Genomic DNA, 23,872 nt, shown 5'->3' on the forward strand with positions numbered 1-23,872 from the left:
TATTTTTAGCTTATATTGAACATGCTAGTTGATTGTTATTTTCTGGTAATACTGGCTGGCTTAATGACATCTAGCATAATTTTTTATTTTTAAGAACAAATGAATTGTCAACTAATCTAGTCAGTGCAAAATCTAATATATTTTCATAGGACTACAGCTGGTGAAAAATGACTTACATAAGGCTAAACAATTATTTGTATCCATTTAGTCTCCTGAACTTATTTTCTGAGTATTATTTTAATGACAGTTAAAGGCAGTTATATTGACAGATGGATTTATCCTAATTCTACTATTACTAAGCAGGTTGAAAGTTTTTGAACTGGCTCATGAACCAGTTTCATGATGTACCTGGGTGCAATTTCATTTTGACTGAAAATGTTTTGCTGTTTCATTTCTCATTGATCTTCCTTCCTTTCCATTGTGTTAAGAAAGTGACCAAGTGGGAAACAATAACAAATGTTTCTATTTAGAATCATAACTTATATTGGCCATAAATCACATTTAAATTTGCCTGTATGGATGCAGAAATTCAATAGAGCTAATTTCTTATTCTTCCTCTCCATCAGACAATAAATTAATTTTTGTGAACCTACTATGTGAATAGTGCTGATCAAAATTCTGTGTTAATTTTGCAGGTGATGGAAGTTAAAGGACAAATGATCCATGTCTCAGAATCAAATTCTATTTTATTCTTGGGTTCTCCATGTGTGGACAAGTTGGATGAACTCATGGGACGAGGGCTGCATCTCTCGGACATCCCTATCCATGATGCTACCCGAGATGTAATTTTGGTTGGTGAGCAGGCAAAGGCCCAAGATGGCTTGAAGAAGAGGATGGATAAATTAAAAGCAACTTTAGAAAGAACTCACCAGGCCCTAGAAGAAGAGAAAAAAAAAACAGTGGATCTTCTATATTCTATTTTCCCTGGTGATGTAGCCCAGCAATTGTGGCAAGGGCAGCAAGTGCAAGCCAGAAAGTTTGATGATGTCACCATGCTCTTTTCAGACATTGTTGGCTTCACAGCCATATGTGCCCAGTGTACCCCCATGCAAGTAATCAGCATGCTGAATGAACTGTACACAAGATTTGACCACCAATGTGGATTTTTGGATATTTATAAGGTAATGGGGTTTAGTTACTTATATATAAATACTTTTTAGTAGTAAATTGTCATCTTCATTAAATTACAAGCATACAATCTATTTCTCTTTTGAAACTTGATAGTAAATTGTGGATAATTTTAATTTAGAAATATCAGTATTTATACAGAATACAAGTATTTCTGCTCTATGAGTAAACTTTCATTATGAGTTGATTTATACTATTGATAAACTAACTGTGAATCATGATATTGCTCAGTAAGGAAAAATTCTATAGAACTAGTACTCTAAATTCATTATTATCAAAAATAAATAAATAAACTTGCTGAAATCTAGGCAACTTTTAACCATATAATTAGTTTTTCCTAAAGAGTAGGATTATGATATAAAGTAAAAGTTTTATATTGGCAGTTAAAAGGAAACAGCAATTTATGTTAAAACATACATTGCATTGTGAGTTAAATCATGGTTAATCGGTATTTTGCTCTTCACTGTCAATTAATTGAGGTCCCTCTAATTCTGAAAGAATACATGTAAATATTCTAGCTATTATCCAAATAACCAATGGTTTTTAGTTGTAAGCACCTTAATTTTCCAAGCTACTTAATGGAAGAGTTTTGAAAATGTATACAAGTCATCATATGTTAGTCTAATTTGGCAAACTCCTTATTAATTTCTTATTAAAATTATAGTAATATTTTGAGTGATTCAGCTTCATGTCTATGTATTGAATAACTGTAACTTTACATAAAATTTCACATGGATTGCAAAATGTCAGGGTGCATGGCTTTTTGTTTTTAATATGGAGGACAGCAATTACTTTTAGTACAAACAAACTAGTGAATTTTGGATTTTTTTTTCTTCTTTACTAATCATCTAGACTTCTACTTCTTTCATAGTATGATCTACACATAAACAGATTCAGAAAGAATCTGTTTCACATTTTAGTTTCATATTATGATCCAGAGGGTGTTTTCATTTAGGTGTATCTCCTTTATGGAAAGATGTTCACTAGTTCCATTATGTATGATATACAACCAGTGTTAAATATTTTAGAAAGCCTCTTCTGAGTGGTAAACCCTCAGTGTGACATATGTATGAGGATTTGCTTTGTTATACAAAATAAGAGTTTTTATAAATTATATTTAACTTCCTTATAGTTTATTTTTATGTAATTTATGGCATAGGCAGCCAAATGTCTGGTCCTAAACCAGAGACATGATGAGTCTATCACTGTCAATTCCAGAAGAGAGAGCAGATTGTCCTGAATTTCCAGCACTCTTTTTCCTTCAGACTTTGGGCACTATTTTTTTTGGCCACCCTGCTTGTGGGATCATAGTTCCCTGACCAGGGATTGAACCTGCATGACAGTGATAGCATGGAGTCTTAACCACTGGACCACCAAAGAGTTCTCCAGACTTTGGGCACTATTGCACCAAGCTCTGCAACCACAATCACTTCCTTCTAAATCATTGATTTGCAGTGTTAGTTTCCTTCAGCTAAAGTAGTCATATGTTTTTGTGGCTCTAAGTCTGTGCAACTAAGTGAGCATGAAAAATAGATTCTTTTCTGGCAAAACATGGAAATCCCTGATTTAAATATAAGTATCAATTTGGCTTTGAGAAAAGAAAAAATGTGATATCTTCTGAGGGTACAAAAACAATTTCAAGTTTTAAAAATACAGTTCATTTTACAGACGTCAAGTCTTCCTTCCCTGGAGATAAGCTAGGACACCTCACAGAAAAAGAAAATCTGTGGGAATATACTGAATGACTTCAAATTTTCCTATATTTTATTAAACTGATAAGGTTCATATAGTTATAAATAATTATCAGCATGTTTTAAATTACAGAATGGATCTACTCATTCTCAGGTACTCAAGACTCTGCTTTCCATATTTCATATATATATTGAAAAGTAAACAAAACAGTTAGGTTCACAGATTCTCTTAAACTGAACTTTCTTATGAAATTTTAGCAATAAATTATAAGGTAAAACGATACCAGAGCCAGGTGTGTTTTTTTAATTTGTTTTTTTAATTGAATGTACGATCCTTTAAATCCTGTAGCGCTTTACAGTTTTCAAAAGTTTCATACATATGATTTTATACAGTACCACAGTACCCCTTTTTTTACCCCATCCCAATTTTGCCACTCCTCTGTTCACTCTCCCCATTGGTAACAACTAGTTTGTTCTCTATATATGTGATGTCTGCTTCTTTTTTGTTTTATTCACTAGTTTGTTGTATTTTTTAGATTCCATATGTAAGTGATATCATACAGTATTTGTCTTTCTCTGTCTGACTTATTTCACTTAGCATAATGCTCTCTAAGTCCATCCATGTTGCTACAAATGGCAAAATTTCATTCTTTTTATGGCTGAGTAGTATTCTGTTGTCTACATATACCACATCTTTATCCATTCATCTGTTGATGGACGCTTAGGTTGCTTCCATTCCTTGGCAATTGTAAATAATGTTGCTAGCAACTTTGGGGTGCAAGAATCTTTTTGAATTACTCTTTTTGTTTCTTTATGATATATACCCAGGTGTGGAATTGCTGGATCATTTTGTAGTTCTGTATTTTGTTTTTTGAGCAACCTCAAAACTGGTTACTGCTGCACCAATTTACCCGCACAGTGGCTGCACCAATTTACTTTCCCACCAACAGTGTAAGAGGGTTCCCTTTTCTTCACATCCTTGCTAACATTTGTTATTTGTTTTCTTTTTGATGATAGCCATTCTGACCTGTGTGAGGTGATATCTTGTTGTGGGTTTGATTTGCATTTCTCTTATGATTAGCAATATTGAGCATCTTTTCATGTGCCTGTTGGTCATCTGCATTTCCTCTTTGGAAAAATGTCTATTCAGTTCTTCTGCCCATTTTTAATCAGGTTGTTTGTGTTTTTGATGTTGAGTTTTATAAGCTGTTTATATGTGTTGGATTTTAACCCCTTATTGGTCATATCATTTGCAAATATCTTCTGTGTTCAGAAGATTGGCATGGAGAGAACATACCTTAACATGAAAAAGGCCATATATGAAAACCCAACAACTAACGTCGTACATTATACTCAATGGTGAAAAGATGAAAGCATTTCCTCTAAGATCAGGAACAAGACAAAGATGTTCACTCTCACCACTTTTATTCAACATAGTTTGGGAAGTCCTAGACATGACAATCATAAGAAGAAAAGAAAATAAAAAGAATCCAAATTGGAAAAGAAGAAGCAAAACTGTCACTGTTTGCAGATGTCATGATACTATAAATAAAAAACCTAAAGATGTCACCAGAAAACTACTAGAGCTCATCAATGAATTTGGTAAAGTTACAGGATACAAAGTTAATATACAGAAATCTGTTGCATTGCTATACACTAACAACAAAATATCAGAAAGAGAAATTAAAGAAACTTCCATTTACCATCGCATCAAAAAGAATAAAATACCTAGGAATAAACCTACCTAAGGAGGTAAAAGTCCTGTACTCGGAAAACTATAAGACACAGATGAAAGAAATTGAGGATGACACAAACAGATGGAAAGATATACTGTGTTATTGGATTGGAAGAATCAATATTGTTAAAAGGACCATACTACATCAGGCAATCTATAGATTTAATGCAATCCCTATCAAAACACCAATGACATTTTTTACAGAACTAGAACAAATAATTTTAAAATTTATGTGGAAACACAAAAGACCACAAATAGCCAAAACAATCTTGAGAAAGAAAAATGGAGCTAGAAGAAACAACTCCATAGCTGACTTCAGACTATACTACAAAGCTACAGTCATCAAAACCATATGGTACTGGCACAAAAACAGACACATAGATCAGTGGAACATAACAGAGAACCCCGAAGTAAATTCACACAGTTTTAGTCAATTAATCTGTGACAGAGGAAGCAAGGATATACAATGGAGAAAATATATTCTCTTCAATAAGTCGTGCTGGGAAAAATGGACAGTTACTTGTAAAAGAATGAAATTAGAACATTCTCTAACACCATATACAAAAATTAACTCAAAATGGATTAAGGACCTAAATGTAAGGCTGGATACTATAAAACTCCTAGAGGAAAACATAGGCAGAACATTCTTTGACAGAAATTTCAGCAATATTTTTGGGGATCTATCTCCTAATGTTAACAAAAGCAAAAAATAAACAAATGGGACCTGATTAAACTTAAAATATTTTGCACAGCAAAGGAAACCATCAACAGAGCCAGGTATTTTTAATGTATCTCCAATACTAGTGTGTATATGTATCTGGTATGATAGGTGTATATGGTGGCTTTGATGTTTACTCAGGCTTATGGAGGTTGAATCTGGGGGATCCAGACCGGGAAACACAATATGTGCTGAAGCCAGATTAATGATATGGCCAGAGAGACGGAAGGACAAATAAAGAGAATATTACCCTTGTTTAGGATAAAATGAAGTATCAATACATTATGATAACTACATTAGAGGTATATAATTTAGAAATTCTCGATCTGACCAGCCTAATTTAAGGTTTCTAATTATTGTAATCTTTCCAGCTTATTTTCTAGAATATTTACAGAGTGCTATTTTATACCAAGAACTATTTGCTAAAATTTTAATTGCTATTGAAAAAATCCCAAAGATGACAGAATTTTTTTAAGGATTATAAATCTGCTGATTTTATAAAATTCATAAGTATTTTGTTGGATTTAAAGTATGTGTAGAATTTTTGGTGGAATAATTATACCACAGAGATAAATAAGGGATAACTCACTTTTGTTTTATGTTAGAAAAGTGAAAGGAAACCAAGTAAAGCTGAATGTTAAGAAAAAAGAACTAGAGAACTAGAGAGAGGGCTTCACAGGGGGCATTCAAAGTCTGTTACATGCAACAAGACTCCAGTCTCTAAATTTATTTGTTGCTCTTCTCTTGATCATCTTATCTCATGTTTTCCTATCATAAGGGATATGATGCAGTGATGAATTATAATGACAGAATTTAACAAAATTAGGCCATAATAAGAAGGTTCTGCTAAAATAATCAAGCTTCCTATAAAGTAGGAGGTTAAGGAAGATGCTGTATATTTTACTGTGCATATTGCAAGCATTGAGAAAATTAGTCTTTAAAAATGCTTGACTGGCAAGATGTTACAGGTGTATGACTGCTAAATAAGAACAAGATAAATTGAAGGAAGCATGGATTATAATTTTGATCTCATAATTAGAAAAGCAAATATTCAGCAAATAGTCAACATAATATATTGTATAATATTTTGCTCCTCAGGTTTTATAGGAGGTAGAGAATAAATAAAATAAAGAACAAGTAACTCTAACTATTTAAGTCAATTGTATATAGATAATAATAAATAATAACTAAATGTAGTAATAATAGTATTGGATGTTGAAGCAACATAATGTGAGTTTTGCCTCATTTTATATTTTTGTCTTTGCCAAGCCCTTTAGTTTGAAATAGAGGAGAAGTAAAGAGGACGATGAATCTTTCTCCATGCTCCTCTTATTGCATTCAGCCAAGGCTGCAGTTTCCCAGTACTGTCTTAAATACACTCCTTATAGCGCTCACCTTTTCACCTTTAACACTTTCTTAATTTCCCTCCCGTTCTATAAACTGTAAAGTTAAGATTAGCACCTGGTGTATAGTAGTAAATGGACATGTTAGTTGTCATTTTTTTCTCAGATAGGTACATTTGGACATATGGGAGTGTGTATGTATTATGTGATTATTTTGTATGTTTTTGTATGTACATAAATAAAGTGTACTCAGTGCTTATTAGAAAAGAATAAAATATGATCTCATTTAATACTCCATGACTAACATGTGGACTTGTTACATTATCTCCATTTTCAGATAAGTAATCTAAATTTCAGAGAAGTTAAATAATCCAGATAATATTGCTATTGAATCAGAATTTGAACCGACACTTGTCTGATTCTAAAAATCTCCAATTTTCCCACAAGTTTTAGGCTGTGGAAAAAGATCTAGACAAAGATCAAATAATAGCAAAAGTGGAAACTGTTTCAAAACTATTTTACGTGATCAGTAACTATAGTTGTACTATCAAATGATAAGGAAAACATTATGACAACATAACCCAATTCCACTCCCATCTCTTGAGTCGCAAATAGTTCAGAGTTCTGAGAAGCTGCATCTTTAAAAGTTAGGGACTCTTCCATTTGCCATACTCCCTTTTTGTCAGAAACTAGCTAGCATCTTCTCCCTTAATTTCTCTTATGGAGAAGTAGTGTACCAAGGAAACAGTGGGATCAGTGATCCCAAGTGCAGGCAATAAGGAGTATAATTTTAAAAGAATGAAACAATAAAAGTTGATATTTTTTAAAATCACCTTGGCCAGGCAACTCTAAAGCATGTTAGTAATAAAATACTTTCCTCTCCTGGGGTGAGAGTAGAGAGGCATTCCCATCACAAACTCCAAACCTGGTTTACAAATGTTTGTAGAGTTAAACGCTGAGTATCAGTGTCAGGCTTGGGTTGGGAAGAAAGAGTAGAAAGACAGGATGGGGCAACCAGGACATGCCAGGACCAGAATTTTGTTAGATCATGGAATCTGATGTTGAGATCTAAAAACCAACAACACAAAGTTCATATTGGCAAGGGAATACAAGTATTGTAAGTCCAGGTGGAAGAGCTGAGTCCAGCAAAGTAAGAAGGAACAGAAATCCAGGCTTACTCTTAGGGAATGCAAGACCTTGGGACTGGACACAAAGATTATGGGAACTGGATACCAGGTAACAAGTATGAAGATAGGCATCAGGACAAACTTTGATGGGAACTAGCATCTTTTCCCTGGGCAGGAAAGACTTGGAGTCAGAGGATGCATACAACCTCCACTATAGAGTCAAAGGGAAACCAAATATGGCAACCTCAAAGGAATATAGAGATGTCTGCTGAGCTTTTAAATTCTAAAACAGAAATTAAACCTACAGAGAAGCCAGAGTTATCAGGTTCATTCTATCCACTCTTGAAAATAAATTGACTGTATTTGGGGGCACTCTTGGCATGAATAAAATTTGAAAATTGCTGAACACCTTGAGTTCTGAAAATCTCAAAGACCAGTGGAAGCACTTTGTTGACTTTACAAGCTCAAAACCTCCATAAATACAATACCAATAAAGGGCTAGAAAAACCATTAAGATCATGTATCCCACTTAATTTATATAAGTAGATGTTAAATATCCATGATGGAAAGGTTTATGTATAAGGTGATCAGAGTTCAGTTTTGAGTGAACTTGTTAATATCGCAGGGAAATTGAGAATCAGACAAACTCTTTGGATTCAGACATCTTGGTGAAGACCACTTGGGCTTTGCACAACTGATATGCTAGCATTTTGTAAACTTGATAAGGACCTCTTTCAGACTTGAATCTCCATCTTTAACCTCCCTGATAAGAGCTGAAAGCAGATGTTTCTCATATAAAGTTACAAAGCTACAGAACACTATGCCTCAAGAAGTTTGATTTGTCTTAACATTTGATTAGTATGGAGTTACTAAAACCACTGTTCACTGGACTTCAGCCAGGCTTCAGAAAACGAAGTAGAATGTCAAGAATATACTTTCAGTGTGAATTGAGGATTTTGCAGGAAAAAACAAAATGAAATGCTTCCTTTCCCCCTCATTTTGCCTTATGATAAAATAGCACTTTAAAGTACTTAGGTATTAGGTTATTCTTAGAATTTTATAAATATTTATATATTTTACTCCATTTTCCAGCAATAAATACCAGTTCCATTTAGTAGAGAGTGACTGGTTCATTTTCCCCTAAGATTTACATATTTTCTGCTTCATTGATCAGTGCACACTTTTGAAATTGAAAACTACTAAAGATTTATACTAGTTCTTTTTAGTGGCTTCCATCAATGTCAATGCCATTTACTTTTGCAGCTATATTATTGGAAATAAGATAACAGTGTCTTCTAGTAAGTCTAGAAGAGAGGAACTTCTGAAGTAAGATAATCAGTTCATTTATTCACTCATTCAATAAACATTTTTGACTCACTCATTTGACAACAGGGCATGACTCTCATAGAAGCCTACAGAATGTTTTGGAATTAGTAATATATATATATAGGGGTATAGTTGCTTTACACTGTTGTGTTAGTTTCTGCTGTACAACAAAGTGAATCAGCTATATGTATACATATATGCCCTCCCTCTTGGACCTCCCTCCCACCGCATCCCCATCCCACCCATCTAGGTCCCCACAGAGCACCGAGCTGAGCTCCCTGTTTTATACAGCAGGTTCCCACTAGCTACCTATTTTACATGTAGTAGTGCATATATGTCAATCCCAATCTCCCAATTCATCCCAACCCCCCTCCACCCTGTGTCCACATGTCCATTCCCTAAGTCTGCATCTCTTTTCCTGCCTTGAAAATAGGTTCCTTAAAAAACTAAAAATAGAACTACCATATGACCCAGTAATCCCACTACTGGGCATATACCCTGAGAAAACCATAATTCAAAAATTCACATGCACCCCAATGTTCATTGCAGCATTATTTACAATAGCCAGGGCATGGAAGCAACCTAAATGTCCATCAACAGAGGAATGGATAAAGAAAATGTGGTACATGTATACAATGGAATATTACTCAGCCATTAAAAGGAACAAAATTGGGTCATTTGTAGAAACGTGGATGGAAGTTACAAATATCATACATTAATGCAAGAGAAAAACAAATATTGTATATTAATGCATAAATGTGGAATCTAGAAAAATGGTACAGATGAACCTATTTGCAGAGCAGGAATAGTATTTTTTTAGCACAATTTTAATGAGTAGAAAACTAATTTATATTCTTTAGAAGGAAGGTGAAAGTCAAAGATAAGTGTTTTGTTCTGATAACTTTTCTACTGGGGGGATTATATTGTCAGTTTCAAAATACCATAATGCCCTAAAAATTAACTGACAATGGTTTTGTCTCATTTGTAGTTTTTCTTTTGTCAAGTGCTTAGGCTGGAGATAAGAGAGAAAAAGAGAAGAGAATGTATTCTTCTCCACATCACTCTCATTCCATTTAGCTAAAATTGTGGAATCCCAGTGCTATCTTAAGTACATTATTTGGAGTTCTCATCTTTCTACCTTTAACCACTTATTTTATCTCTGTGCTTCAGTTGCACCACCTGTAAATAAAGAAAAAATTATCTATGTTCATAGTTATTTTTTTAAGCTTTTAAACTAAATGAATGTAAAAATGCTTGTGACAGTGTCTAGTCCATTGTAGTAAATATAAATGTTAATTACCCTTTCTCAAATAGCTGATCTGAGCATATATGGTGAGTGGTTGTATGTTTTATATGTATATGCTGATATGTCCATGTATTTGTATGTATATAAATATTGTATAGCCAGTGCTTATTAGAAATAGATAAAATGCTTATTTCCTTAGGTTCATTTTTCCAGGTTATTAGAATTACATCTTATGCCAGAGAAAACTGTGAAGGCAGAGTAGGGAGAAAGGTAAAAAGAGGAGGCAAAAAAGATAGCTCCCTGAAATGCATTATTTATGTCATCTTCACTGGGTCCTCATGGATCCTCATTCTTGAAGATGGATCCATATTCTGCCTTCATAGATCATTTTAATCTGAATAACCTGTTACAATATGCAATTTATGAAGATAACAGTGTTTCTTAAAGTAATATTGGATTGTGCAAGATCTATGACCAACACTGTGAAGCTAAAGCTAAAATGTTTATTTTTTTACACTCTAATATGGCATCCTTCTGTATTCAGAGAACATTTTCTTTTAGTGTTGTGACAAATTCTGAAGACAGTTAGAAGGCTAAAGCAATTTGGATTGCCAAGCAGAAATCAAAATTGATGAATTTCTTGCTGAATTTAATGAAGTGTTTTGGGATGTTGTTTTTCGTCTGTATTGATTTTCAATTTTCTTTCTTTTATTTATAGGGCTTCTATTAAATATTTTACAGAGTGGTTAATAATACCCAGTGTTTCCATTTTGAAATGAAGCTTGGTATAAGTTTTTTAACCTTGACATTTCTGCATAATTTTATATTATTTTCGTTATAAATTTTTTTTTCTTTTTTTTCTTTTTTTTAAGTTGAGGTATAGTTAATTTACAATATTATATGTTTCAAGTGTGCAACAGTGACATAATTTTTAAAGGTTATGCTCCATTTATAGTTATTCTAAAATCTATTCCCTGTGCTGTACAATATATCCTTGTAGCTTATTTATTTTAAACATAGCAGTTTGTACCTCTCAACCCCCTATCCCTATCTTGTCCCTCCATCATTTCCTCTCCCCACTGGCAACCACTAGTTTGTTCTCTATATCTGTGAGTCTGCTTCTTTTTTTGTGATATTCAATAGTTTGTTGAACTTTTTAGATTTCACTTATAAGTAATTTCATACAGCATGTGCCTTTCTCTGACTGACTTATTTCACTAAGCATAATACCCTCCAAGTTTATCCATGTTATTGCAAGTGGCAAAGTTTCATTCTTTTTTGTCCCTGAATAGTAAGTAGTCCATTGTGAGATATATATATATATGTATGTATATATATCACATATATATAAGATATATAATCAATATCCATTCATTATCAATATCCATTCTTCTGATGATGCACACTTAGGTTGCTTCTGTGTACTGGTTATTGTAAATAGTGGTGCCATGAACATTGGGGTGCATATATATTTTCAAATTAATTTTTTTTTGCTTTCTTTGGCTATATACCTAGGAGTGGAATCACTGGATTATGTGGTAGTTCTACTTTTAGTTTTTTGAGGAACTACCATACTGTTTTCCACAGTGGCTGCAGCAATTTACATTCTTGCCAACAGTGTACCAGGTTTCCCTTTTCTCCAAAGCCTCACCAACATTTGTTATTTGTGGTCTTTTTGATGATAGCCATTCTGGCAGGTGTGAGGTGATACCTCATCGTGGTTTTTATTTGCCTTTCTTTGATGATTAGCAACGTTGAGCATCTTTTCATGTCCCTGTTGATGATTTGTATGTCTCCTTTAGAAAAATGTCTATTTGGATCTTCTGACCATTTTTTAGTCGTTTTTTGTTTGTTTTGTCTTATTTTCTGCTGTTGAGTTGTATGAGCTGTTTATATATTTTGGATATTAACCCCTTATCATTATTTGCATATATTTTCTCCCATTCCATAGGTTGTCTTTTCATTTTGTCAGTGGTTTCCTTTTCTGTGCAAAAGCTTTTTTTTTTTTTTCCCATGGGTTTACTCATTTATTTTCTGAATATGAAGAATTACATTGATTGATTTTTGTAGTAGCTTTTTAAAGATATAATTCATGTACCACACAATTCACCCATTAAAGTGTAGAATTCAAGGGCTGTTAGGGTATCCACAGATGTCAAAAAAACAGCACAATCAATTTTAGAATATTTTCATCTCCCCAAGAAATGCACCCCTTAGGTATTGCCTCCCAATGCCCCTATGTCCCCCTGACCCAGGCAAACACTAATATACTTTCTGGATGAAAAATCTATGTATTTGCCAATTCTGGACATTTCATATAAATGGAATCACAGAATATGTGGTCCTTTGTATTTGGATTCTCTCATTTACCATAAAGCTTTTTTTTAGTTGTAGTAACATACACATAACGTAAAATTTATCATTTTTACAATTTATAATGCACTTAGTACATTCACATTGTTGTACAATCATTACCATTATCTTTAGAACTTTTTCATCATCCCAAACAGAAGCTCTGTACTGATTAAACAATAGTTCCCCAGTACTCCCTCAAGCCCATGGTAACCACTATTCTACTTTCTCTCTATGAATTTACCTATTCTAGGTACCTCATATAAGTAGAATCGTATAATTGTTGTCCTTCTGTCTGGCTTATTTCAATTACCATAATGTTTTCAAAGTTTATCTATGTTGTAGCATGTATCAGAATTTATTTTTAAGACTGAGTAATATACCATTGTATGTATATGCCACATTTTGTTTATCCATTCATTGGTTGATGGACACTTGTGTTGCTTCCACCTTTTGGTTATTGTGAGTAATGCCACTATGAACATGAGTGTACAAATACCTGTTTAAGTCCCTGCTTTCAATTCTTTTGAGTATATATCTAAGAGTGGAACTGCTGAATCATAAGTGCTTCTATAAATTTTAGAGGAACTGCCATAACGTTTTGCATAGCAGCTGCACCATTTTACACTCCCGTAAGCAATGCACAAGCATTCCAGTTTCTCCACATTCTTGCCAACATTTGTTATTTTCTGTTTCATTGATAACAACCATCCTAATGGGTATGAAATGATATCTCATTGTAGTTTTGGTTTGAATTTCCCCAATGATAAATGATGTTGAGCATCTTTTCATATGCTTATACTAACCATTTTTTGTTAGATACATATTTTGCAAATATTTTCGTCAATTTATGGCCTGCCTTTTCATTTTTGAATTAAGTTTTTTTTTGTTTTTTTTTTTGCGGTACGCGGGCCTATCACTGTTGTGGCCTCTCCCGTTGTGGAGCACAGGCTCAGGACACGCAGGCTCGGCATCCATGGCTCACAGGCCCAGCTGCTCCGCGGCATGTGGGATCTTCCCAGACCGGGGCACGAACCCGTGTCCCCTGCATCAGCAGGCAGACTCTCAACCACTGCGCCACCAGAGAAGCCTGAATTATGTCTCTTTTTTTGAGAAGTAGTTTTAAGTCTGTATTTTGTCTTTTAATCATGTCTATGGTTCTTATTTTATATTTTTTAATAGATATTTATTGGAGTATAATTGTGTCACAATACTGTATTAGTTTCTGTTGGAAAACAAAGTGAACCAGCCATATGCATACATATGTCCCCATTCCCCTCCCTCTTGAGCCTCCCACCCATCCTCCCTATCCCACCCCTCTAGATCAGCGCGAAGCACCGAGCTGATCTCCCTGTGCTGCTCCCCACTAGCTGTTTTACATTTGGTAGTGTATAAATGTTGATGCTACTCTCACTTCGCCCCAGCTTCCCCCTCCCACCCTGTGTCCTCAAGTCCATTCTCTATGTTTATATCTTTATTCCTACCCTGCAACTAGGTTAATCAGTACCTTTTATTTTATTTTTTTTTACATTCCACATATATACGTTAGCATATGGTATTTGTTTTTCTCTTTCTGACTTATTTCACTCAGTATGACAGACTCTAGGTCCATCCACCTCAATACAAATAACTCAATTTCGTTTCTTTTTATGGCAGAGTAATATTCCATTGTATATATGTTCCATATCTTCTTTATCCATTCACCTGTCAATGGACATTTAGGTTGGTTCCATGTCCTGGCTATTGTAAATAGTGCTGCAATGAACATTGTGGTACCTGTCTCTTTTTGAATTATGGTTTTCTAAGTGTATATGCCCAGTAGTGGGACTGCTGGGTCATATGGTAGTTCTATTTTCAGTTTTTTAAGAAACCTCCATACTGTTTTCCATAGTGGTTGTATCAATTTACATTCCCACCAACAGTGCAGGAGGGTTCCTTTTTCGCCACACCCTTTCCAGCATTTATTGTTTCTACATTTTTGGATAATGGTCATTCTCACCTGTGTGAGGAGATACCTCACTGTGGTTTTGATTTACATTTCTCTAATGATTAGTGATGTTGAGCATCTTCTCATGTGCCTCTTGGCCATCTGTCTGTCTTCTTTGGTGAAATGGCTACTTAGGTCTTCTGTCCATTTTTTACTGCATTGTTTGTTTTTTTGATATTGTGCTCCATGTGCTGTTTGTATATTTTGGAGATTAATTCTTTGTCTGTTGTTTCATTAGAAAATATTTTCTCCCATTCTGAGGGTTGTCTTTTTGTCTTGTTTATGGTTTCCTTTGCTGTGCAAAAGCTTTTAAGTTTAATTAAGTCCCATTTGTTTATTTTTGTTTTTATTTCCATTACTCTAGGGGGTGGATCAAAAAAGATCTTGCTTGGTTTATGTCATAGAGTGTTTATCCTATGTTTTCCTCTAAGAGTTTTATAGTGTCTGGTCTTACATTTAAGTCTTTAATCCATTCGGAGTTTATTTTTGTGTATGGTGTTAGGGAGTGTTCTAATTTCATTCTTTTACATGTAGCTGTCCAGTTTTCCCAGCACCACATATTGAAGAGGCTGTCTTTTCTTCATTGTATATTTTTGCCTCCTTTGTCATAAATTAGATGCCCATATGTGTGTGGGTTTTTCTCTGCACTTTCTATCCTGTACCACTGATATATATTCCTGTTTTTGTGCCAGTACCATATTGTCTTGATTACTGTAGCTTTGTGATATAGTTTCAAGTCGGGGAGCCTGATTCCTTCCAACTCCATTTTCTTTACCAAGATTGCTTTGGTTATTTGGGGTTTTTTGTGTTTCCATGCAAATTGTGAAATTTTTTGTTCTAGTTCTGTGAAAAATGCCATTGGTCGTTTGATAGGGATTGCATTGATTCTGTAGATTGCTTTGGGTAGTATAGTCATTTTCACAATATTGATTCTTCCAATCCAAGAACATGGTATATTTCTCCATCTGTTTATGTCATCTTTCATTTCTTTCATCAGTGTTTTATAGTTTTCTGAGTACAAGTCTTTCGCCTCCATCAGCAGGTTTATTCATAGGTATTTTATTCTTTATGTTTCTATGGTAAATGGGAGTGTTTCCTTAATTTCCCTTTCTGATTTTTCATTGTTGGTGTATAGGAATGCCAGAGATTTCTGTGCATTAATTTTGTATCCTGCAACCTTACCACATTCATTGATTAGCTCTAGTAGTTTTCTGGTAGCATCTTTAGGATTCTCTATGTATAGTATCATGTCATCTACAAACAGTGAGAGTTTTACTTCTACTTTTCCAATTTAGATTCCTTTTATTTCTTTTTCTTCTCTGAATGCCATGGCTAGGGCTTCAAAAACTACGTTGAATATGAGTGGCGGGAGTGGACATCCTTGTCTTGTTCCTGATCTTAGTGGAAATCCTTTCAATTTTTCACCATTGAGTATGATGCTTGCTTTGGGTTTGTTGTATATGGCCTTTATTATGAGTTAGGCTCCCTCTATGCCCTATGCCCATTTTCTGGAGAATTTTTATCGTAAATGGGTGTTGAATTTTGTCAAAATATTTTTCTGCATCTATTGAGATGATCATATGGTTTTCTTTCCTTAGTTTGTCAATGTGGTGTATCACATTGATTGGTTTGTGTATATTGAAGAATCCTTGCAACCCTGGGATAAATTCCACTTGTTCACGGTGTATGATCCTTTTAATGTGTTGTTGGATTCTGTTTGCTAGTATTTTGTTCAGGATTTTTGCATCTATGTTCATCAGTGATATTGGTCTGTAATTTTCTTTTCTTCTGATTTCTTTTTCTGGTTTTGGTATCAAGGTGATTGTGGCTTCATAGAATGAATTTGGAGTGTTTCTCACTCTGCAATTTTTGGAGGAGTTTGAGAAGGATCAGTGTTATCTCTGCTCTAAATGTTTGATAGAATTTGCCTGTGAAGCCATCTGATCCTGGACTCTTTTTTGTTGGAATATTTTTGATTACAGTTTCAATTTCATTACTTGTGATAGGTCTGTTTATGTTTTCTAATTCTTCCTGGTTCAGTCTTGGAAATTTTTAATTTTCCAAGAAGTTGTCCATTTCTTCCAGGTTGTCCATTTTATTGTCATATAGTTATTTGTAGTAGTCTCTTAAATCCTTTGTATTTCTGCACTGTCAGTTGTGATTTTTCCTTTTTCATTTCTAATTTTATTGAATTTCATCCTCTCCCTTTTTTTCTTGATGAGTCTGGCTAATGGTTTATCAATTTTGTTTACCTTCTCAAACAACAAGCTTTTATTTTTATTGATCTTTGCTATTATTTTCTTCATTTCTATTTCAGTTATTTCTCCTCTGATCTTTATGATTTCTTTCCTTCTACTGACTTTGGGTTTTCTTTGTTCTTCTTTCTCTAGTTGTTTTAAGTGTAGGGTTAGATTGTTTATTTGAGGTGTTTCTTGCTTCTTGAGGTGAGATTGAATTGCTATGAACTTTGCACTTAGAACCTCTTTTGCTGTGTCCCATAGGTTTAGGGTCATCATGTTTTCATTGTCCTTTGTCTATGTATTTTTTAATTTCTTGTTTGATTTCTTCAGGGGTCTCTTGGTTATTTAATAGCGCACTGTTTAGCCTCCATGTATTTGTGTTGTTTTCAGTTTTTTTTCCCTGTAATTGATTTCCAATATCATAGTGTTGTGGTCAGAAATGATGCTTGATACTATTTCAATTCTCTTAAATTTTCTGAGGCTTGATCTGTGACCCAAGTTATGATCTATCCTGGAGAATGTTCCATGTACACTTGAGAAGAAAGTATATTCTGCCACTTTGGGGTGGAATGTTCTATAAATATCAATTAAATCTATCTGATTTATTGTGTCATATAAAGCTTGTGTTTCCTCATTTATTTTCTGTTTGGATGATCTGTCCATTGGTGAAAGTGGGGTGTTAATGTCCCCTACTATTTTTGTGTTACTGTCAATTTCTCCTTTCATGGTTGTTAGCATTTGCCTTATGTATTGAGGTGCTCCTCTGTTGAGTGCATAAACATTTATAATTGTCATATCTTCTTCTGGGATTGATCCTTTGATCATTATGTAGTGTCCTCCCTTATCTCTTGTAACAGTCTTTATTTTAAAGTCTATTTTATCTAATATGAGTATTGCTACTCCAGCTTTCTTTTGATTTCCATTTGCATGGAATAACTTTTTCCATTCCTTCACTTTCAGGTTGTATGTGTCACTAGGTCTGAAGTGGGTCTCTTGTAGACAGCATATATATGGGTCTTGTTTTTGTATCCATTCAGCCATTCTGTGTCTTTTGGTTAAGGCATTTAATACATTTACGTTCAAGGTTATTATCGATATGTATGTTTCTATTACTATTTTCTTAATTGTTTGGCTTTGTTTTTGTGGGTCTTTTTCTTCTTTTGTGTTTCCCTCCTAGAGAAGTTTCTTTAGCATTTGTTCTAAAGCTGGTTTGGTGGTGCTGAATTCTCTTAGCTTTTGCTGGTCTGAAAAGCTTTTGATTTCTCCATCAAAACTGAATGAGATCCTTGCTGGGTAGAGTAATCTTGGTTGTAGGTTTTCTTTCATCACTTTAAGTATATACTGCCACTCCTTTCTGGCCTGCAGGGTTTCTGCTGAAAAATCCATTGATAACCTTATGGGGCTTCCCTTGTATGCTTTTTTTTTTTTCCCCTTGCTGCATTTAATATTTTTTCTTTAAATTTGATTTTTGGTAGTTTGATTAATATGTGTCTTGGTGTGTTTTTCCTAGGGTTTATCCTGTATGAGACTCCCTTTTCTTCCTGAACTTGGGTGACTATTTCCTTTCTCACGTTAGTGAAGTTTTCGACTATAACCTCTTCAAATATTTTCTCAGACTCTTTCTTTTTCTCTTCTTCTTCTGGACCCATATAATTCAAATGTTGGTGCATTTTGTGTTTCCCAGAGGTCTCTGAGATTGTCTTCAATTCTTTTCATTCTTTTTTCTTTATTCTGATCCTCGGCAGTTATTTCCACCATTTTGTCTCCAGCTCACTTATTGTTTCTTCTGCCTCGGTTACTCTGTTACTGATTCCTTCTAGTGTATTTTTCATTTCATTTATTGTGTTGTTCACCTCTGTTTCTTCGTTCTTTACTTCTTCTAGATCTTTGTTAAACATTTCTTGTATCTTCAATCTGTGCCTGCATTCTATTTCCGAGATTCTGGATCATCTTTACTATCATCGCTGAATTCATTTTCAGGTAGATTGCTTATTTCCTCTTCATCTATTTGGTCTTGTAGGTTTTTACCTTGCTCCTTCATCTGTGACATATTTTTTTGTCATCTCATTTTTTTTTTTTTAAGAGTGGGATTATGTTCCTGTCTTACTGGTTGTTTGGCCAGAGGCTTCTAACACTGTAGTTTGTAGACTGTTGGGTAGAGCTGAGTCTTGGTGCTGAGATGAGGACCTCTGTGAGATATTCTAGTGAATATTCCCTGGGGTCTGAGGTTCTCTGTTAGTCCAGTGGTTCGGATTCCGAGCTCCCACCACAGGAGCTTCAGCCCGACCCCTGGCTCATGAACCAAGATCCCACAAGCCACATGGGGTGGCAAAAAAGGAAAAAAAATAACAGAACAATAACAAAGTAAAAAAATAATTAGACTAGGAAACTAACAAATATTGTAGAAAGAATATAAAAATAAAAATATAGATTAATCAACAACTGGAAGGTTCGTCAGTACTTTTTTACCATAATAAAAGGGAGGAGATGGGTAAAGAAAAAATAAGAAAGAAAGAAAGGAAAAGTGGGGAAAGGGCCTTGGCTGTGGAGGGTGGGGCCTAACCAAGGGCGAGGTTTGGGCAGTGGGCACGGCCTATGCTTATGACCCACAGCCTGGAAAATGCCCTGGGGGCTGTGGGAGGTGTGGCTTAGGCTCAAGGAACAGAAGGGGCCCAGGTGTGTCTCCCACCCCTGGTCTCAGAGGGCAAGGTACCTCACCTGGGAGCCCAGTAGGCTTCCTGGCTCGAATGGGTGGGGCAAATGCCCTCTTCTCCTCTCCTGCTCCTCCTGTCCCTGAGGGCGCCTCCTGATCTCCCCACCCTCCCTCCTATGCCCCCAGGACCAATGCAGCTTGTGTATGGTTTTTAAATAAAAGGTTTTTATTTTGGAAGAATCTTACTTCTTGGTATTTTATTTTATGATCTTTTTATTCTTAAGAACTCCTTCATATCACAAGGCTATAATCAGAGTCGCTTACATTTTGTTCTAAAACATTCATAACTTTGTTTTTAATATCTGGTATCTCGAATCCATCTAGAATCTGTTTTTTGTGATGGTTTGTGGTAAGAATGTCAGTATTTCCCCCCACGCACAGAGCCAATGATCTCAACCATCATCCCTCTATGTTCTCCATTCTTATTTTCCCCCTTCTATGAATTTGTCCCTAGTTTGTTTCCATAGTTCCAGTGACCAACAATCATTGATGAGTCATATATTTTATCCTAAACTTAAAATTTTCAATAATTACAGAGTGGCATGAATTCTTTCTTCCATTGTTCTTTCAGGCCCAAGGACTTGGATGCCAAGCCCATCCTCTCTGGGTGAAGTGTGAGTGTGGTAGAATGCCTGGCCTAAATCTAATATAAAGAAAAAGATACAAAAGAGATATTCAAACATTTTTAAAAGCACTAGAATTGTAAAGTGTGCTTTGCACACAACAGGGATGCTCTGGCTTACAGTGACATCAGATGTTGGGGAGATGCACGGCAGGAAGAAGCAAGGGTGAGTCACCCTGTCTTTCCCTCCAGGACTTCAGAAATAATCACATGAAGTCATAAAATGTAGCTACTTACGTATCCTATTTGCTGAGTCCCAGAAAACTTTGAAAAGTTAACTCTGGCTCCACCTGTTGCCACTCATATAAGTCAGTCCTTCCACAGATTAGTCAAAGAAGGAAGACATGTGGGCACTGATGAATTGATATGAAGAAAGCTTTATATATTTAATCTCTAAGAGGAGTGAGAGCCCCTCCAGTTCTCAGAGACTCTGGGCATCATTCCCAGAGCTGTTTAGTTTAACTAGGTCCCATTTATTTATTTTTGCTTTTGTTTCCTTTGCCTTAGGAGACATATCCAAAAAAATATTGCTGTTATTTACTTCAAAGAGTGTTATGCCAATGTTTTCTTCTAGTTTTATGGTTTCAGGTCTCACTTTCAGGTCTTTAGTGAATTTTGAGTTTATTTTGCATATCATATACAGCTAGAAACTATTCTAATTTCATTGTAGTTGATTTCTAATCTCATAGTGGTGTTGGTTAGAAATGAGGCTTAATATAAGTTCAGTTTTCTTAAACTTGCCAAGGCTTGTTTTATGTCCTAGCATGTGTTCTATCCTGGAGAATATTCCATGTGCACTTTAAAAGAACATGTATTCTACTGCTTTGGGATGGAATGTTCTGTATATATTTATTAAATCCATCTGCTCTAGTGTGTCATTTTAGGTCAGTGTTTCCTTATTGATTTTCTGTCTGGATGATTTGTCCATTGACATAAGTGGGATGTTGAAGTCCCCTACAATTATTGTGTAACTGTCTATTTCTTTCTTTATCTCTGTTAATATTTGCTTTATGTATTTGGGTGCTTCTATGTTGGGTGTATATATATTTACAATTGTTATATCTTCTTCTTGGATTGATCCTTTGATCATTATGTAATGTCCTTTATCTCTTGTAACAGTCTTTGTTTTAGAGTCTATTTTGTTTGACATAAGTATTGCTATTCTGGCTTTCTTTTCATTCCATTTGCAAAAAATACCTTTTTCCATCTCCTCACTTTTAGTCTGTGTGTGTCAGATCAGAATTGAGTCCCTTGTAGGCAGCATATATACAAGTCTTGTTTTTGTATCCATTCAGCCAGTTTCTGTCTTCTGATTGGGCATTTAAATCATTTACATTTAAAGTAATTATTTATATGTATATTCTTACTGCATTTTGTTAATTGTTTTGAAGTTATTTTATAGTTCTTTTTTGTTCCTTCTTCTTTAGTAATTTCCTCTGGCGATTTAATGACTATCTTTAGTGTTGTGTTTGGATTTTATTTATTTTTTGTGTATATATCTATTATAGATTTTTAGTTTGTGGTTACCATGAGGTATATATGTATATGTATGATTGTTTTAAGTTGCTGATCTCTTAATTTCAAGTGTCTTATGGCAACCTTGCACTTGTACTCTCCTCCCCTCATGATTAGTGTTTTTGACATCATATTTTACACCTGACTATTTTCTGTATTTGTTAAGTTCCTACTGTGGGTATAGATGATTTTACTAGTTTTGTCTATTAGCTTTCCTAGCTTTGTGCTCAGATGATTTACTGTGTGTTTGCCTTTACCAATGAGATTTTTCCTTTCACTGTTTTTATTTTTCTAGTTGTGGCCTTTTCTTTTTTGCTTAGAGAAGTCCCTTTAACATTTCTTGTAAAGATGTCTTAAAGGTGCTGAACTTTTTTAGCTTTTGCTAGTCTATACAACTTTTTGATCTCTCCATCATATCTGAACAAGAGCCTTACCATATAGAGTGTTCTTGGTTGTAGATTTTCCCCTTTCATCACTTTAAATATAACATTACTTTAAATATATAACATTACTTTAAATATATAACATCCCTTCTGGCCTGCAGAGTTTCTGCTGAAAAGTCAGTTTATAGCTTTATGGGAGTTCCCTTGTATGTAACTTGTTGCTTTTCTATTGCTGCTTTTTTTTTTAATAAATTTATTTATTTTTTTTGGCTGTGTTGGGTCTTCATTGCTGCACTTGGACTTTCTCTAGTTGAATCGAGTGGGAGTTACTCTTCGTTGTGGTGTGCGGGCTTCTCATTGCAGTGGCTTCTCTTGTTGTGGAACACAGGCTCTAGGCATGTGGGCTTCAGTAGTTGTGGTGCTTGAGTTCAGTAGTTGTGGCTTGCAGGCTCTAGGACATAGGCTCAGTAGTTGTGGTACAGGGGCTTAGTTGCTCTGTGGCATGTGGGATCTTCCTGGACCAGGGTTTGAACCCGTGTCCCCTGCATTGGCAGGCGGATTCTTAACCACTGCACCACCAGGGAAACCCCTCCATTGCTGCTTTTAATATTCCTGTTTGGAACTCTCTGTGCTGCCTGGACTTAGATGTCTGTTTTCCTTCCAAGGTTTAGGAAGTTTTCAAGTGCTCATTTCTTCAAATATGTTCTCAGCATCTTTCTTGGTCTCTTCTCCTTCTGGGACATCTATAATGCAAATATTAGTGCCTGTGATGTTGTCCCAGAGGTCTCTTAAATGGCCCGTATTTCTTTTCTTTTTTTTTTTCTTTTTTCTGTTCAGTGTCAGTGATTTCCACTACTCTATCTTCCAGCTCACTGAGCCGTTCCTCTGTATCATTTAGTCTACTTTGGATTCCTTCTAGTGCATTTTTTATTTTAGTTATTGTATTCTTCATCTCTGTTTGGTTCTTCTTTATATTTTCTGACTCTTTGTTTAAAACTCCTAACTTCTCACTTCTGTGCCTCCATTCTTCTCAAGTGTTCTTTGATCATCTTTAAAATCATTACAGTGAAGTCTTTCTTGGATAGATTGCCTATTTCCACTTCAATTAGTTCTTCTTCTGGGGTTTTATCTTGTTCCATCTTTTGGAAATATTCCTCTGCTTCCTCATTTTGCCTAAATTGCTGCTTTTATTTCTTTCTATCTGGTAGGTTGGTTATGTTTCCCAACCTTGGAGAGATGGCCTTTTGTAGAAGATGTCCTGGCAGTGCCCCCCACCCTCATCACTAGGGCTACATGCTCTAGGGTTGTCCACTAGGGACGTCTTCTGTTGTGGTGTGCTGACTACTATGTGAGGTCTTGTAGACTTGGTTGACCCCCCGTGGGGTTGGTTGCCCAACCCTGCCTTGTGAGGGCCTTCTGGCTGCTGTTTGATGAGGCTGTGTCATGAGGCAGCTGGCTGCAGAACCCTGGGGCCCCTGGGGCTAGAGCTGGCTCACTGATGATTGGAGTTGTGGTCCAGGAGTCCCCAGGGCTGATGTATTCCCACTGGTGGGTAAAGCCAGGTTCTGGGGCTAGTGCCAGCCAACTGGTGGGCAGAGCTGTGTCCTGAGGTCTGGCTATAAGCCCCAGAGGTCCCACATCTGGAGTTGGACTGATAGTGAGTGGTGCCAGTTCCTGATACAGCTGACTTTGTGATCTGGAGTGTTTGGGGTGTCCTGAAGCTTGTGTTGGCCTGCTAGTGGGCAG

At 35.4% G+C, this 23,872-nt stretch overlaps 1 protein-coding gene across 1 annotated transcript in view; it reads left to right on the forward strand.

Annotated features, from left to right (window-relative positions):
- GUCY1A2 (guanylate cyclase 1 soluble subunit alpha 2) overlaps positions 1-23,872 on the forward strand; it is a 425,928-nt gene that overhangs the window by 207,824 nt on the left and 194,232 nt on the right. The window contains exon 5 of the mRNA XM_067750904.1: positions 636-1,121. Coding sequence (XP_067607005.1) covers positions 636-1,121 — 486 coding nt within the window. The remainder of the gene's footprint in view (positions 1-635; positions 1,122-23,872) is intronic.

Source organism: Pseudorca crassidens, chromosome 9, assembly GCF_039906515.1.
Source record: "Pseudorca crassidens isolate mPseCra1 chromosome 9, mPseCra1.hap1, whole genome shotgun sequence".
NCBI lineage: Eukaryota > Metazoa > Chordata > Mammalia > Artiodactyla > Delphinidae > Pseudorca > Pseudorca crassidens.